We start from the raw sequence: 18,475 nt of genomic DNA, 5'->3' as shown, positions 1-18,475 counted from the left end.
TTGGAGGGGCGGTCTTGTCTGGTGACGGAGTAGCCAGGTGGGAGTGCAAGGGATAATGCAGGGCCTGAGGCTTCATGCAGCCATGTTTCAGTAACCATGTGCGGTCCAGGTTGTGGGTGGTGATGAGGTCGTGGATGTCTAGTGCGTGTATGTTGATGGAAAGGGTATTAATCAGGGCACATTTAAGATGGGGCTCAGGTACAGTGGTATTCATTTTCGTGCAATGCAAGATGGGGGTGGATAAATGTGGCAGCACAGTATTTGCAGTGGTAGCATTGGGGGTCACATTTTCAGGGGTCAGAGACAGGTACAGTTGCATTCACTTCAATACAAAGCAAAATGGGGGTAGATAAATGTGCCATCATGTTCTTTGTGATACAGGTAGTGTTGCTAGTCTTTATTCCTTCATTTACGGAGGTGGCGGAGTCAGTAGACCCTGCAAGGTGAATGGTTGGTATCGTTTTTATATTATGGATAGTCGTCGTTTCTGGAAGCAGGAAGTGGTGGGCTGCAGTATTAGGATTGCAAAGCATCCGCATCCAACAGTGTCTGTGAGCTGCCGGCGTGGATGAATGAGTGCTAGTGGCGTGAGCTAGCCCCTGGTACCTGGCTTGTAGGTGCGCATTCCGGGTGATCGTAGGCTGTGGCTGAGAGGTAAGAGGGGCAGTGAAAGTACGGGAGCCTATTCACGCTAGTCTGAAGGCGAGGGTTAAGGTCTGGGGATTCCGGGTAATTAAGGGTCCTATAGTTTGTGAAACCAATGGGACGTCGTACATTTAGTGACGTTCATAGTGATATGTCTGAGGGGCGGGCTCAGTTTTCCCACCTGATGTTTAGGAGCCTATAACTGTCTTAGACTAGTATGGAACGTATACCTAGATGTTCCCCCTTATCCAATCACTCTTTTCAATAGGTTTTTGTAGTTTGCCACATAGGATGATATTAGTAAATGCTTAGGTTAACGTCATCAATGACGAGTTTTTACTATAAGTATGATGTTTTTTATGAAAAGCATTGAGACTATGCAATGAGACGTCCGTAGATGTCTGTTGTACTCCCTGTTTTAGATAATTGATATTAGAAGAGTCAAACTTTTCAAACTTCCTGAGCCATTTCGATTATTGATGCTTGAGTATCTTCTGCATCCCCATTCATCTCATAGCATTGCTACCTCGCCTTAAAGGGCTCAGTCGGCTGTCTCAGTTCAGTCTTAAGGAGCTTCCAGAATTTAAGAAGATCCTGCTCGAGGCACAGAGGGAAGGGGAGGCTGTTCCATAGGAGAGAGCCAGCTGAGGAAATTGAACAACCACCTGCCCTCTGTTAAGCAAAATGCTTTACACAAGGAGTTGAAGCCAGCAGAGCGTAGTGGTTTAGTTGTCTACAATATCTAATTTTTGTTGCTTGCCCATTCTCCAGGTGGCTCGATGTTAGTCCCTGAGTACATCCTCATACTAAATCATCCATGAGATTTCTAGTGAGGGAGGTGTTTCAGCAGTGGGCAATTTGGAACCCACTTCTTTAAAGCCTTGTTTGCAGAGATCACTTTGCTGTTAGGAATTTAAATGAAGTAACAATGACTCCTTGAATTTGCAGAAGGTAAAGCATGTTATTCAAAGTAAAGATACATCAATATGACTGCAGCCATTCCTTCAAAGGTATAAACACCAACTGACTTCCCCAACATTCTGCACTCATAGAATAACAATTCCAGAAGGAAGACGATTGACATTCCATTCTAGAAAGGCCTGGTGCAGTGGGAGACAAGGGATGGGAATGGAATTATGAACAGGGTTGCTGTAATAAGCAATACAAGAAGTAAAACCTTATAACAGGAATAGCATAGGTTGTGCTCGGTGTACCACCCACAGGCCAACGGGTTTGTGGAGAGGCTCAATGGGGTTCTTAAGGCCTGTTTAGCCAAACTATGTGATTGTTAGATAAATCATGGCATGTGTGCCTCATTGCATCTGAGAAAGGACCACCACTTGAGCCCTAACGAAATCGTGACTGGGCATAGGTTACATACACCTCTCTCATCTACATGCATGGCATCAGAAGCACACAAGACCGCAGTGGTCCTAGGAGTAGAGTTTAGGGAGTACCTTAGGGAATGAACTAAAAGTATTGAGATTACATCTTTACAGGCTGTGTCTTCTCACCACAAGACAGCAGGATACAGCGGTGATACTACTGACAATCAGCACAAGACACAGCTTCTCCCCAGGGTCAGCTACTACAACTGTACTTTCATGTGCCACAACAAGTAATCTATGCAACTCCGACTGCCGTCAAGGTGGAAGGCAACAAGAATTGGATTCACCTAAGTGATACTCAAAGGAATATCGGTACAGGAGAAGGCATAAAAGTTAGGTTCGCACTAAGGATTGGCTGTTCATTTCAGTGCAAATGGGGGTGTGAATAGAGATCTGGAATTTAAATAATTTTTTCTAGGAAAAGATGTTTCGATTTGTAAATTTTATGAAAATTAACATTTTTATGGTTTCTATGGTCTTTTTGTCATCACGTCTGAGGCTGACAACCATTGTGTATTCTGACAATTCAGAATCGTCTATGTTGAGAGAAAAAAGACATTTTAACAATGATCATTTTGATAATGATGATGATGTATTAGATCCCACAATGAATGCACATGGTTTTGCATGGGATAACATATGGTATAGCCATATGAGGATGGTGGGGAGGGAGAGATTAAGCGTAGGATATTGCTTAATCTTCTCTCTCATCCCCCATGCTTCTGGCTTCCCTAAGGTATTAATGCTGAGTGAGGTAGAAGTTGCAGATGCACTATGTCTAGTGCACCTGGCCCTGTGCAGGGTTGGAGGGCAATTTAAAGGGCAGTCAATTACAGCATCATTCATACCAATTGATGACGATTGTTCAGGTACTGACTCTACAGAGCACAAAAATATTAGGTGTATTCAAACAGCCCAATTGAGCTTGGTAGGAGTTATATTTTCTAAAAATCGATGGGAGCAAGGGGTACAGAGTTGCAGAGCTGGAGGAATGAGGGAATTCTCAGAAGAAGGGGTGGGCCGAATAAATCAAGAGTGCGTGACAGTATGGAGAAATCATTTGCAGTATCCGACATGTCTCAAGGAGCCAGAAAAACCTGTTAAGGACACTAACCCATTTTTCTGTGTGTTTTAAGGGTGATGGCATGGTGTCAGTTGGCATGAATGGGAACTGCAGCTGCACGCTTAGCATAATAGACCTGGCTGGGACAGCTGCTATTATAGATAATGTTTGTACCTGTGGACAGCATGCGCACAGACAGTTGCCTCCAGCCTGGCGAGGTGTGTGCAGTCTCGCTACCCTTCATGTGCCCGTTCTCATAATCCCAGAGGAACACCTGGTTTGGCTCGTCCAAAGCCCAAAGTTACATCTGTGCCCCCATTTGTCCCTTGTTCCCCCTTGTTCACCCTGCGTCCCGTTCATCACGTAATATGGAGAAAACAAAGACTATGCTTGACGGCGGAAATCATGAACAATCGCAATGTAGGAGAAGATCTCACTAACTTTCAGCAGCATTATCATAGTCTTTAGTGGACATTCCTGATCGATACCAGCTTTTTAGTCACACAGAGACCTTCTTCACCTCCCTCCTGGCACCTTGTGCCCAAGCACCGGCCAATGCAAAATGGCTCCAGGCAACGAGGTATGAATTGTTACTTTTCGTGAACAATTTTGAGTCTGTGTTCAGTGCCATTATGGAAGAATTGTGGGCACTGTGAGAAACCAGAAGGTGTCTCACCCGCCAGTCCCGGGGATCTGTCATCCAGGTGGCCAGAACACGGCCATCGCTTTTGGATCCATTTCCTTACGGTGGAGCAGTGCGGGAGGATCATGTGGGGGATGGGTCTTCGGGGAGTGGGATGCCGAATGGTGAGATGCAGTATCCCTCCCCCTGAAACACCTTTACCCAATCCTACTAAAAGGATATGTGGGAACCTCCCCCACCTTTCCTTTCTCCAGCATTTTCACACAGATAGCTCCCTCTGGGAGAAAACAGATTCACAGCCGAGCAGTGTACCTCACATGTCCCACTACTATGGTCAGGCAAAGTCAGGCAATTACTGACAATCACTCACACCTGACTTCCATTAAACTTCCCTACATGGATAAAAGGCGCAGCACAAGAGCAAAGCACATGAAGGAACAGCAGTTTCGAGTCTGCAGCTGAATGAGGGGATAAAGACAGCAAACCCAGAAGAGTTTGTAAGTAGGGAAATACCCTTGACCTTTTCGACCAGACGCCATTACTTTCAAGAAACCTTAAAGGCAGAAAGCGTAAGGTCAGGAAACCAGACTGAAGAATACTTCATTGTGTATCGAAGATACCAAGGGCCCCCCTGCATAACTAACCAAGGCGGAGAGGAGCAACTGCAGCCGCTCTGGTATCATCCTTGGCTCCAAGAACAAAGAAGCAGCAGAGATATCAACACAGCCAGTGAGTTGGGGAAACCGATGCAAGACCGGTCTGTGTTGAAGTCAAGGATGCAAGCTGCAACATTGTATAACTAGTGCTGGAACGAACATTGCTGAATGCGTGTGATGAAGGATGCAAGTAAAGCTAAACTGCTGATGAATGTTTGATCTTAAGAAGGCAAGACACAATACCGTTGACAGAGTTGTTCGGCACCATGAATGTACTCAATGAAAGGTCTCTGTAAGGTATCCTGCCAAGAGAAATGAAAGAGGAAGATTGATGAAAACAATTGTGTGAAGTGAATACAAGTGGTCCTGCGATGGTTTAAGCAAATCCCATTGCACTTCGATTTTGGTAAAAAGAGGATCCAAGCCCGAACAAAGGGGGTTCATGGTCTGAGCCCAAACAAATGAAACCGAATGTAAACATTAAGATATCAAGATGATCTGAGCCCGAACGAGGGAGATTAGTGGTTCGAGCCCGAATGAAGGAGATCAAGTGTGAACATTGTGATAAAAGGAGTTCTTAGCCTGAAGAGGGAGACCCACGATGAACACTGAAGTGAGAACTTGTGCATGGAAAAATCTTAATAGGAATGGAACGTTGAGACTTACTTTGTTATGACAGACCCTCTGCAGTAAGAGACTGTTATTGGAAAGGAGGCTTTGGCAGAAGGCCCTTATGTCTGTGCTTTGAACTGTATCCTCATGGCCGAGAAGCCAGAATGACTGCGAAGCACTAACCTGCCGTCTTGCCCCGTGCTTGTATTTAGAAGTAAGGAATGGAAATAGGTTTATTAGTATAGGCCCTTTTATTTTGACAGAGACTGGACTAGGACTGCATTGTTATTATTTGATGATCGTGGATTGCTCCCATTCTTAGATTTAGGATTAGATAAGTGTTCAACCAACCCATTTGAAGTTCAATAAACACCCATGAACGCTCATCTCTTGTGTCTGTCTTCACTGTTTGATACCATGCCTTCCTTACAGCACTCAAGCTTATGACTTTGTAAAACCGGTATATACTCGACCTCCTCACAGCAATGAAGGGTGGAGTATGCTGGAAAATTGGGAGTACCTGTTGCACATTTGTTCCTCCCAATGATACCAAGAACGCTACACTCACAGAGACTGATGCTGGGATCGCCAACGATTCCTGGATCGACTCCTTGTTCTCTTGGGTAACTTCATGGTTGAACCTCGCTGTGAAGGTCTTGTTGCCTATTTTTGGATTTTTTCTTATTCTTTTCTGTTTCTGTCAAATGCTCTTACGATGTTGCTCTGCCCAGGTACCAACAGCTGTGGATATGATTATTGTAACCCTGTCCAAGGCTAGAGTCACCACCACTTCATCCCATATGGGTACTCAAACTGAGGTTTTCTTGTGTCCTCCACCAAATTGGCATGCTTGTGTGGAGCAGCGGGAAGACTGCGGAAATGGTGGGTGGCTCTGCGGTTGTTTGGCAGAGGAGTATGCCCATAGTGGCATGGGGGATGATTGTAGGGTAGCTCACAGAGAAAATGATTATGATTTGTTAGTGAAAGTATTAACTAAGTGGAGAATGTTGGGGTGGTCAGGAAGGGACCCCATGATTACGAGGAGTTCATGTTGCACACGCCGTATAAATGACTGGGGGTGGTGGCAAACTGGGCGCGATGTTACAATGTCATATGTATCGAATGTAGTTAATTATGGATGGGATATGTTACTTTTAAAGTGTTACTGTTATCTATAATGATACATATTAGAGTTGCACACATTTAGAAATATGCAATGTTAAAACCGCAAATTTAACATGAACACGATCTACATGGGGTGCTCAAAAGTACATGGAAACTGGAAAACAAGGGTCTCCATGTGCATGGTTAAGGAGGGCCTGTCCTGAGATCCTTCTGTAAAGAAGGAATAACATTGATAAAACATACATATGGATATATATATATTTATTTTAGGTTTTGATCATACAGAGAAGCATATGAAAGAAGCATAATAAGGAGTTTATATAAATCTGCATGTAGTGGGGTTTTGTGAGTTTATTCAGACTTTGCAGTTAGCAGCTGTGCAATGAATTTTAGGTAGCTGGGACATTCTGGTTTCAGACTTGGGGGTTGACAGAGGAAGAATGAGTCATCCAGTAGAAGGTCTGCTTGTGAACAGGACGACAGTTTATGGTTTAACAGTTCCGCAAGGAACAGATGTAATCTTGCTCATTGCGTTGAAGTCGCGTAGAGGGGATTGACCATTTGCTTGGGCCAGCCATAAAGGTGGGGCACAATACCAGGATATCCGGTATTCAGCTGGAGATGTGGTCACATAAATTAGAATGTCTTAAGAGAAACCAGGAGTCTGGGGTGGATGAGATCACAGTCGGTAGTTCAAAGAGAACCTGTTTGTTCAGCCCTTCCTCGTATAACTAAAATATTCAAGCGGGCCATGTGCAATCATACTTAAGGTTAAAGGCTCTAGGCCAGTTGCTACTGAGTAATGAATTAGGGTATATGTTAATGTTTCATTTTACCATGATGTCACAGCCTATCAAGGACCAATCCCCAGCAAAGGCAGACTTTTGGTTACTTTTATATGTGCCGGAAGACAAGCTGGTGGCAGCCAATATATTTTTATGATTTCTGTGTTATTTCTAGTCTGCACATTAGCATTTTATGGTGTATGGCTACTAAACGTGGCTGGTGCCATAAAATGGCAACGCCGTAAGATTTTTGATTGTCCGTTGGCCATATTGTTTTTTGGCCTTCTTCCTGCCTTGCCAGGTCAGGAAATCCCATATAAGGTAATGTAATTCCCAGGCAAGGCTGCACTTTTCGCAGGCTAGTGATGCCTTGGTATGTGTGTGGCCCAGGGAGTGGGTGGGACTGTCTGCTCCCACTCCACATATGTGGTTCCAGAGTCTTGGTCTGGGGCATAAGTGAAACCAATACTTGTCCCTGATTGGACAACTGCTGGCTGTTTGATTTAGCATTGGTGGGATTGGACTTGCTTCCAGGCTGGATTTTGGATAAGAATAGGACCACTCCAGCCATTTTTCAGATCAGCATTGGAGCCAAGAATCCCTCGTAGAAGACCAGCTGGCTGACGATCTGAACGAGACTCCTGGCATTCCATCCTGTGTCGCAGGAACAACAGTGGGAAATCCAACCTCCAGTGACCCTCAGTTGACCCATCAAGTCACCTGGGAAATTCGGAGTCAGGGGGTAAATAAACGCAAAGCATCTCCCCCTGTCCTCCATAGTATATAATTGAGAACAAGTCCCTTTGTATGCTTTGTGACAAATCTCAAAGTATTGTCACTTCTTTAGATGGGGAAGCCCCCCCATGAGGCCAGGGTGGTGAGGCTGCTACCCGATAGTCCCCCTGGAGGTGGTACTCAGCAGTAGGACCTCATGAGGGGGACCCCGCTGAGAGCAGTGACCAGATAGGCAGAGCACAGTACTCCTTTAACCCTCCTACCCTTACTCTACCCCCTTTTCTGTAGCCTTCACCAAGTACCACAATGTACTGTTGTAATACCTCTCTAGTGGAACCCATTGAGGAAAAAGACACTTACACAGTATTCAATGGTAGTACTGTGACGAGGTAGAGGATGCGAGTAAGGAAGATCACCGGAAATAATGAAGGTACACGCTCTAGCCTTTCTGACAGCGTGATTGTTCAGCTGTCATTCAATGGCCGAGTGGGGAGAGAAGGAAGCTGTCTTCGTTCAACGCTCGGTGTGGACACAAGCCGTCGATGTGCATGGGGAAGGCAGACCCGCGGGGTACCGATGAAGCGGGAAGCAGACAGTGAGAGAGGAAACGTACCTGCCGGTTACCAAGGCTGCTGCGCTGACATCCAGGCAAAGGGAGACTGCAGTGAGAGTACGTGAGGGACAGCAGAAGGTCCTGCTGAACCAGAAGAGCCACCACAACTCCTGGGAGACCCGTAAGCAAAGCCACAACACTGTGATAGAATACGTCAAGGGGTGCTGGGACCCTGGCTGGGGAAGTGCTCCCCAAACTATATCAAGAGGAATACGAACTTTGAAGATGCTGAAAACACTCAGAGACCCTGGCAGGAGAATGGACCAAGGCTGTGGGTAAAAGTGGATCAAGAGAGACAAAACTGGGAAGTGAAGAGCCTGGTGTACCCTACTTGGCAAGAGAGTGGGCTAAGAAAAGGGGTACAATGAATAGGGTCTGGGGCCCACAACAAGTGAGAATCTGGTGTACCCTACTTGGGAAGGGAGAGGGGTATTGTGAATGGGTCTGGGGCCTACAGCAAGTGAGAAGAATAATTGCAGCGCAGCTTTGGAGACAGAGCCTGGATATTTTACCTGGTAGCTGCCCTGGGAAGCAGGACTGCTCACAAAGATTAAACCCAGTGCAATACAAGAAAGGCTTTGGGGAAAGGGAATCAAACCCCAAGCCGTATGGAACTTATATTTGGTTTTATGGACCATTTTTGAATAACTAAGCTCTTTTACTTTGTTGCAGTCATGGGAGGCGGGACCACTCACAAAGAACAAACTTAGATAAACTGAAAATGTCTTGCGAGGAGGGAATCAAACCCAAACCTTAGGGAACCTTTGTTTGCTTCATCACACTGGTTTTGAACCTGTAAAGAAACCTACTTTGGGGAATACTGAAAAGATTTTGAGAATAGGCATTCAACCCAAGCCTCATGGAATTTATGTCTGCTTTTCTGCACCATTTTTGAACTTTCGTTTGGAAGTTTTGTGTTGAACCATAAGATTGGGTGCAGGTCGGCAGTCAAGAGACATTTCCCTCAAGACCTTTTTCCTAAGTTTGGTTTGTGAGGGATGGGGTAGGTTTTGGACACATAACGGTGGACTATAATTTGGACATCTTGACACTGACAGTATCATTAGTTTGTTTTGTTGAGGCAGGGAAAGCCCTCATTGAGATAGGGCTAGTGAGGCGTTGAGGCAGGGAAAACCCTCATAGCGTTAGGGCTAGTGAGGCGTTGAGGCAGGGAAAACCCCCATAGAGATAGGGCCAGTTAGGAATTTCTTCCACCCCTCTTATTTTTTCCTGAATACATGTTTGCATCTTTAGCCATCATTGTGTTCATCTATTACTCCCAGACCCTCACAGCTTCCATTCCACTGCCTTTTGGTCGTCAAACCTGGGTAGTACCATCTGAAAGATAAGAACACATTTTCTTCCCTAGTAACTTTATTGCACCTCTTCTCTTGAACAATCACCAACAAAAGTTCCCTGCTACAGATACATTCTGGGGAGAAGCATTGTGGCTTCTTTGACCTTTGGGCACAAAGCCCCATTGTTCTTAGAGACTGGGCTACTGAAGTTAGGGAATACCACTTGGGATGTGGTTCCATTGTATTGCATCACTTTACTTACCTCTTTTGCTAATTTTAGTCCCTGGGCCTCATTACAAGCACCATTGTTTCCAGACCGGCATACTACAGGTCTGCCTGCCGGAGCCGCCGTGCTCAGCAGGTCTGACCCTGCCAGGCAAAGCGGCAACGGTAAGCAGACCGTCACGGAAGCACCAGCACCGTTAACAATGGTGCCGATGCTTCCGTGGTCCCCATTCCCATAGGAATGGGGAATTACTATTTACTGGCGCCTGACTATCCGGACTGCCGGGGTTGTAATACCCCGGTGTTACCGGCAAGTCAGGCGCCAGTAAATATTTACGGGTCAAACAGCAACCCGCCGGTAATACCAGCATGGTTACCGCTGGACCCGTAATAAGGCCCATTGACTGTATTTTAAGGACCTATGGTGACTGTATATATATATATATATATATATATGTCTATTATTGAGTATTGTTGTGATAGGATCACCTGCTTGCTTCATTTTTTAGTGTGTGTGTTAAAAAAGGTTTTTTGGAAATCTATGAAGCAAGCACATAGTTCCCCATGTTACTGTTCATCACATATCTGCTGATCAGGGACTGGAGAGTGAGGATACAGTCTGTGGTTCTGTGTTTGGGTCAGAACCCCATCTGACTCTTATGTAATATGTTACTCTTGATTAGGAGGTTCAGTATTTTTTGGTTCATGAGGCTGCAGCATAGTTTGCTGAGGTTACTCTTTGTGTCTAGGGTGTCACCATCTTTAGAGATGGGAGCGATGAGCCCTTCAGAGCGAGGGTCTGGGAAGTGCCCGATAGTAAAAGGATACTGAATAGTTTGCTGAGGTTACTCTTTGTGTCCAGGGTATCACCATCTTTAGAAATGGGAGTGAGGAGGCCTTCAGAGCAAGGGTCTGGGAAGTGCCCGATAGTAGAAGGATACTGAATAGTTTCCTGAGGTTACTCTTTGTGTCCTTGGTGTCACCACCTTTAGAGATGGGAATGATGAGCCCTTCAGAGCAATGGTCTTGGAAGTGCCCGATAGTAGAAGGAATTTGAATAGTTTCCTGAGGTTACTTTGTGTCTAGGGTGTCACCATCTTTAGAGTTGGGAGGGATGAGCCCTTCAGAGCAAGGGTCTGGGAAGTGCCCGATAGTAGAAGGATACCAAATAGTTTGCTGAGGTTACTCTTTGTGTCCAGGGTGTCACCACCTTTAGAGATGGGAGTGATGAGCCCTTCAGAGCAAGGGTCTGGGAAGTGCCAGATAGAAGGATACTGAATAGTTTCCTGAGGTTGCTCTTTGTGTCCAGGGTGTCACCACCTTTAGAGATGGGAGTGATGAGCCCTTCAGAGCAAGGGTCTGGGAAGTGCCCGATAGTAGAAGGATACTGTATAGTTTGCTGAAGTTACTCTTTGTGTCCAGGGTGTCACCATCTTTAGAGATGGGAGTGAGGAGCCCTTCAGAGCAAGGGTCTGGGAAGTGCCCGATAGTAGAAGGATACTGAATAGTTTGCTGAGGTTACTCTTTTGAGTCCAGGGTGTCACCATCTTTAGAGATGGGAGAGATGAGCCCTTCAGAGCAAGGGTCTGGGAAGTGCCCGATAGTAGAAGGATACTGAATAATTTGCTGAGGTTACTCTTTGTGTCCAGGGTGTCACCACCTTTAGAGATGGGAGTGATGAGCCCTTCAGAGCAAGGGTCTGGGAAGTGCCCGATAGTAGAAGGATACTGAATAGTTTTCTGAGGTTACTCTTTGTGTCCAGGGTGTCACCACCCTTAGAGATGGGAGTGAGGAGCCCTTCAGAGCAAGGGTCTGGGAAGTGCCCGATAGAAGGATACTGTATAGTTTGCTGAGGTTACTCTTTGTGACCATGGTGTCACCATCTTTAGAGATGGAAGAGATGAACCCTTCACGTCTGGGAAGTGCCAGAGAGTAGAAGGATACTGAATAGTTTGCTGAGGTTACTCTTTGTATCCAGGGTGTCACCATCATTAGAGATGGGAGTGAGGAGCCCTTCAGAGCAAGGGTCTGGGAAGTGCCCGATAGAAGGATACTGTACAGTTTGCTGAAGTTACTCTTTGTGACCATGGTGTCACCATCTTTAGAGATGGAAGAGATGAACCCTTCGCGTCTGGGAAGTGCCAGAGAGTAGAAGGATACTGAATAGTTTGCTGAGGTTACTCTTTGTATCCAGGGTGTCACCATCATTAGAGATGGGAGTGAGGAGCCCTTCAGAGCAAGGGTCTGGGAAGTGCCCGATAGAAGGATACTGTATAGTTTGCTGAAGTTACTCTTTGTGACCATGGTGTCACCATCTTTAGAGATGAAAGAGATGAACCCTTCGCGTCTGGGAAGTGCCAGAGAGTAGAAGGATACTGAATAGTTTGCTGAGGTTACTCTTTGTGTCCAGGGTGTCACCATCTTTAGAAATGGGAGTGAGGAGCCCTTCAGAGCAAGGGTCTGGGAAGTGCCCGATAGTAGAAGGATACTGAATAGTTTCCTGAGGTTACTCTTTGTGTCCAGGGTGTCACCACCTTTATAGATGGGAGTGATGAGCCCTTCAGAGTAAGGGTCTGTCTGGGAAGTGCCCGATAGTAGAAGGATATTGAATAGTTTCCTGAGGTTACTCTTTGTGTCCAGGGTGTCACCTCCTTTAGAGATGGGAGAGATGAGCCCTTCAGAGCGAGGGTCTGGGAAGTGCCCGATAGTAGAAGGATACTGAATAGTTTGCTGAGGTTACTTTTTGTGTCCAGGGTGTCACCATCTTTAGAGATGGGAGCGATGAGCCCTTCAGAGCCAGGGCAAGGGTCTGAGAAGTGCCCGATAGTAGAAGGATACTGAATAGTTTCACAAGTCCCTTTAAGGTTTAGCATGAGCAGAGCGCGAGTCGCTTGCTTAATATTTTATCTGGCTGGCAGGACTTCCTTGCTGTTAGTTTTTGGATGGCTTCTTGTAACTCCTCGATTGCTATAGGATCGTCTATGGGGTTTCAGGACATTTTCTGGCCCTCTGTGAGGCTTTCACTGGTGAGGTCTTTGTATAGGTTTCTACAGGAGTCTGTCCATATCTGGCCCTTATTAAGAAGTATGTCCGGTTTTCTTCGTTCTAAGCTTTCCCTGTAGTTCCCAGAAGGAGTTGCTGTTCATTGCAACCTCTCTTTGTGTCAGTTTATATTCAGAGTCTGCAGAGATGCTTTGAGTAAACACTCTGCATTCTCGGTGTCCTTGTGTTTTAGGTCAGGCCAGTTTCTAGGTGGTTGTTTCAGTTTGTTATAGTCCCTTCCCAAACATGTCTCCAGTTGGTCACTGTATTTCATGTGTTATGAGCTGATTAGAACTTCAGTGAGTTTACTGCTGCCCTGGTGAGTGGTTTATCCATGCCTCGGACTGGGTCCTATGGGCTCTTGGCGGGTTCTAGGTTTTCTTGAGGAAGTCTTAGTTCGTTGGAATGGAGAGCAGAGGTGAATTTGTCATCACCCGCTTCTACCCTGTGAAATGTGGAGGGGAGGTTGTAGAGTTTCTTTGGAGAAGGTCTTCTTGTCTCGCAGTCCAGGGCAATTATTATGTACAAAGCTAGTTGGCAATGTTCTGAGAGTGGTGATTGCCCGTTGCCAATTAAGACATTGATTTTGGAGGGGGCTACTCGATTATGCTGCTGCCATGAGTTGAACTGAAAGTAAAATGTCAGCAGATATCACCTTTTGTACTGGTAGTCAGAATTTACAGACCTATGCTATTGAGTCAAGGAAATGTGCATGACGCCACTGGGCGAGCATCAAAAGCGAGCCAGGGGCTTCGTTGTGTGATGCCCCAGAATCCTGGAGCTTCCTGCGTGATATCCCAGGGTCCCGGAGCTTCCTGCGTGATGCCCCAGGATCCCGGAGCTTCCTTTGTGATGCCCCAGGGTCCCGGAGCTTCCTGCGTGATGCCCCAGGGTCCCAGAGCTTCCTGCGTGATGCCCCAGGATCCCGGAGCTTCCTGCGTGATGCCCCAGGGCCTTGGAGCTTCCTGCGTGATGCCCCAGGGTCCCGGAGCTTCCTGCGTGATACCCCAGGATCCCGGAGCTTCCTGCGTGATGCCCCAGGGTCCCGGAGCTTCCTGCGTGATGCCCCAGGGTCCCGGAGCTTCCTGCTGTTGCCCCAGGGTCCAAGAGCTTCCTGTGTGATGCCCCAGGGTCCCGGAGCTACCTGCGTGATGCCCCAGGGTCCCGGAGCTTCCTGCGTGATGCCCCAGGGTCCCGGAGCTTCCTGCGTGATGCCCCAGGGTCCCGGAGCTTCCTGCGTGATGCCTCAGAATACTGGAGCTTCCTGCGTGATGCCCCAGAATCCCGGAGCTTTTAATTGGAAATAAAGGCATTCCACAGCAAGACTTCCTGGTGTAGAGCCGTCATCTATGTTTTCTGATTACCACAGGCAGTTTCTGGGTCGTAAAGACCTCCATCTTACCTTCTGGTTTCCCTGGGGCGCCTCCGTTGCTTTTCTCGCTGCATCAGAGAGCACTCTTTGCCCCTCTGGGCTGAACTTGTTGAAATGTTTGAATCCACTAAAAGAAACAGAGGACAGTGCGGGTCAAACAACAGTCTCTCTCCTAAGTGCACCCCATTTTCCATTTAACTACTCCTCTGTTCAGCATAACTTTAGCACAGCCCACAGTACTACCTTCAAGGTTTCAAGCAGATATTCACACTTTCTTCAGGGCACTACAGACAGCCATTAGAGTTCCCCCCAATCCCTCAGCGGACCCTCCAATCCCGCCCTTCAGTGGCTTCTAGCCCCGTTGTGCGCCTCACAAGACCACCTCTCTCTGTCCATGAAACCATCAAGGACACTTGGCTGGTCAACCTCTGTTGCATCTCCACTCCATGGGCCCATGGTGCCCCTCCAGTTTACCCATCAGGCCTCATGTCTCCTCCACTTCCATCTCTCCATGTACCCCATGAGGCCTCCTCACCCCCTCATGCTACGCACCCATCGTGGGCTCCTCCCTCCTGCATTTCATTGCCATGTACCCTTGGGCCTGGCCTCCCCCCCACTCTCTCTATGTACCCCGTAGGGCCGCCTCCTCCCCCATGCTACGCACCCTCTCTCCTGCATTTCATTTCCATGTACCCTTGGGCCTGGTCACCCCTCCCCCCACTCTCTCCATGTACCCCGTAGGGCCTCCTCCTCCCCTCATGCTACGCACCCATCGTGGGCTCCTCCCTCCTGCATTTCATTGCCATGTACCCTTGGGCCTGGTCACCCCTCCGCCTCACTCTCTCCATGCCCCGCAGCATCTGACCCTCCCCCGCCCCTGCATGTACCTCCATATCCTATTAATGACTGGAAGAAAGATGGGGATGGACCGGTCTGTGAAGCAGTTGTCCGTCAAGTCTACGGACAGCAATGGGTTGGCGGTGAGAGCGCTGGCCAAGTCCTCGGCACAGGCATCCGTGAGGTCACTGCGGCCCAACCTGATGCAACAGAAAGACACCATTAAAAGTGAACACGACTGGAGAGAAACACAGTCCTGCTTCCCTTCCTGGGGGAGTCAGAGAGGTTCTTATATGAGGTCTGCCTTCTAGCACAGAACGCTTTCAATCAAGTGCAGGTTATTACCATCTTCTGAATGGAAAGGGGTGAGTTTGCATGTATGTGCAACTCCACACTGCAATCCCAGGCAAACCTCATTAAAGTCTTGTGATTGCCATTTTGTTTAATGCAAAGGGGTATGTTGACATGTACATAGTGGAGCTTTACGATGCCCGACAATCGTTTTCTGTTGATGAATGCTTCAATTGTTGCTAGGAGACCAAACAAAAATGGAAGAATTTGACCAAAGATTTATCTCACAACATTAGCCAAGGTGTTGTCTGCGTCAAGTTAATTTGTCAGCCAGAAGAGGTTGGCGAATGTCAGCAATTGGATATGAACAAAGACATGAACCTGACTGTGCATGAAGAACGATTGTGTTCACATACTCCAAGCACATGCACCAACGTTGCCAATGCCGTGATCTGTCATCAGACAGGTGTAGCTGCCAGTCATTTGAACCACGTAAAACTTCCCGGGGGGTGGCTTTTTACCTCCTTCTCTTACATTCCTGCCAACACCTCTGGAGGACCATGCGCAGTATCACGACTAGTCCTTATGCTGTTGCCTTTGCAGCCAGCACTGCCTAGAGTAAAACGTCCACTCTTTGAATCTATAGCGCTAACCCCAGGCTGCGATTCAAATGTGCGTCTACTGTCTGAATTGAAATCCTAGCTGTTGCATACTCATTGATGGCAGTTTGAGGATTAGCTGCTGGGGGCTTTAAATCTTTTATAAATTCAGCATGTTTAGTAGTCAAGGGGTTAAATCATACCCCTCAAGCCTTAGAAGAATTGCCTTTAGATAGAAAAGTTATGAGAAAAGCAGTTTTGCAGAATCGAGCTGCTAGTGACTGCCAGTTATTCCCACATCATTTAGGGTGCAATGCATTGGAAGGAATATGCTGTCCCGGTCAGTGCAAAACCACCTCTAGAATGTCATGTTACCCCTACACTACCACTTTCTTAGTAGCTACCAGGCGATATGAAGATGTGCCTTTCAGACACTCTGCAGGACTTAGGGCCTTATTACGATTATGGAGGTAGCCATGGTGCTATTAGCGCCATGGCTGCCTCCATACCGGGGTCTGTGAATGAGGAATTACCGGGTTATTCTGACATTGGAGGACCCGGTAATTCCTCCTTCAAAGAACCATTCCCCATTCCCATTTGAGCCCCGATAGGGCTCAATGGGAATGGAGATGGAGCTAATAACGGGCCCGTTAACAACAGGCCCGTTATTAGCTCCTTGGTCCCCTTGCGGGAGCCGGAAAGGATGTCTGGTTTTACCAGACGTCTGTTCCGGGTTCCGCAAGGGAACCTCGTAATAGGGCATCCCGTAATGAAGGGTGCCGGTCCTGTACCTGCACCTTTCATTACGGGACTGCCAGGGTCGTAATGAGGCCCTTAGTCTCCTTCTTCTCACACCCTGATGTTTCCTTCTCCGGCTCTGTATCCTATTCTACTCTCTCTACTCTCCTAGCCCCAACTCACCCACCACCCCTCACTCTGCTTCCTGCGTCCTTTTCCTCTGGCCCTCTGATGTCTCTCACTCCTTCTACTGTGCCTCCACCTTTTGATGCCATTTATCCGCTATGCTACTTCCTCCTCCACTGGTTATGATTGGTTATTTATAACCCGCTAATACCAGAGGCTTTAAGCGCGGACTCGGGGATCAAACCTGTGTTGCTCCGTGTCGTCTTGCTTCCAAGGCGAGCACGTTGCCCCTAAGCTATCCTCCTGAGACTGATGGATTTGACAAAGCAAATAACTTCTTTCCATAGTGGGACTTGGTGAGACTGGTTGTTTTCCTGGATTCCAAATATTGGAGAAACCTTACCTTATGCTTTTGGTTGCATTTTTATGATTTTTAGACTTTCTTGCTGTTGTTTTCAATGCATTTTCAGTATAGTTATAATGTTTCATCAGTTCCAGAAGCCGACCTTAGTGCTACCAAGATGTGGAAGTCAAATGTTCAAGGGTGGAATGCAATGCTTTTCAAAATATAATATCTTTCACTAAACATGGAGTTGGCTTGAAATGCATGCTGGGTACAAGCCTCAGTGAAGGTTTGCATTATTTGAACCTTTAGAAAAACATACTGTTCCTGCCTATGCTACTCCACAGTGTTTCAAGGACTGTTTTGAATTACGGCCTGATAACGTTGCAGGAGCGGAACACAAGCTCTTTCGCGCTCCCATGAGAAAAAGAAGGTGTTTTCCATGTGACATAATCGGCCGAATGCTGCCCGTGGATGCTTGCGACAAGTGAACTTTCTGAAAAAATAGTATTCTGCATTTGTGAGAGGTTTAAATTTGGGGGCACCAGCTCAGGAGGAGCTTCGGGGGAAGGATAGATCTATTGCTTGCTATTGCCGCTAAGCATACATCTCTCGGCTTGCCTGGTCTGGAGTTCCCCCGTGCAGATTTGGGCAGAGGTGAAGAGTTTCAGAAAAGGCGCTTTAACAGTGATGTATTACTAACCTTTTTATGTAGTCATTTATATATGCTTATTTGAGCCAATGAACGGCCATAAAGAGCCATTTCTACAATCTAGCGGAGAGTGTGTGAATTCTTGCTTTTCAAGTGTACAATGGATATCTATTTAGTGTATTGTGGAGAAGAATTGGTTACGTCTACAGATATCGAATTTGTAGATTTTATCCATCCGGGCAGGTATGATTACGTGAGACTGGTAATCCCTTCCCAACTGCTCAATGAGGCCGAGTGATCTACAGAAATATGGTTATGATGTAACCATATATAGGGAAGCGAGTAGCCAGGCCATGGATGGCAGACATAGGTACAAGGATGTTTATAGTAGAGGAGGAAATGAGCTGTGGGAAAGATGGGAGAGTGAAGAATAAGCAGGTCAATCAATAGAGGGTCTGAATTGGCACTGGGTAGCGCCATTTTTGAAGGACTCTATTACACAGCTCCAAACCTTGAGTCAGCCACTTTAGTGAGACTAGGTGGCTCTCTTGCATATGCTGGAATGTTAGCAGCCACACTCAACTATTACGCAAGGATCTACAAGCATTTGGCCTAATCTTTTTAAAAGAGACATGGGCAAAAGGAGGTCTTATTTTCGATGGCTATGAGATGTCTAGCCGCTTTGCA

General features: G+C 46.8%; 1 protein-coding gene across 3 annotated transcripts in view; it reads right to left on the bottom strand.

Moving 5' to 3' along the window:
• Positions 1–18,475, bottom strand: part of LOC138570300 (NACHT, LRR and PYD domains-containing protein 3-like) — a 348,872-nt gene that overhangs the window by 12,006 nt on the left and 318,391 nt on the right. For all 3 annotated transcript variants that reach the window (XM_069649073.1, XM_069649074.1, XM_069649075.1), the window contains exons 7-8: positions 15,090–15,239; positions 14,233–14,329 (exon numbers count right to left, since the gene is read on the bottom strand). In XM_069649073.1, the coding sequence (XP_069505174.1) occupies positions 14,233–14,329; positions 15,090–15,239 (247 nt within the window). The remainder of the gene's footprint in view (positions 1–14,232; positions 14,330–15,089; positions 15,240–18,475) is intronic.

This window comes from Ambystoma mexicanum, chromosome 2q (genome assembly GCF_040938575.1).
Source record: "Ambystoma mexicanum isolate Mex_15411 chromosome 2q, UKY_AmexF1_1, whole genome shotgun sequence".
In the NCBI taxonomy this organism is placed as follows: Eukaryota; Metazoa; Chordata; class Amphibia; order Caudata; family Ambystomatidae; genus Ambystoma; species Ambystoma mexicanum.
This window is presented reverse-complemented; position numbering and strand designations above follow the sequence as displayed.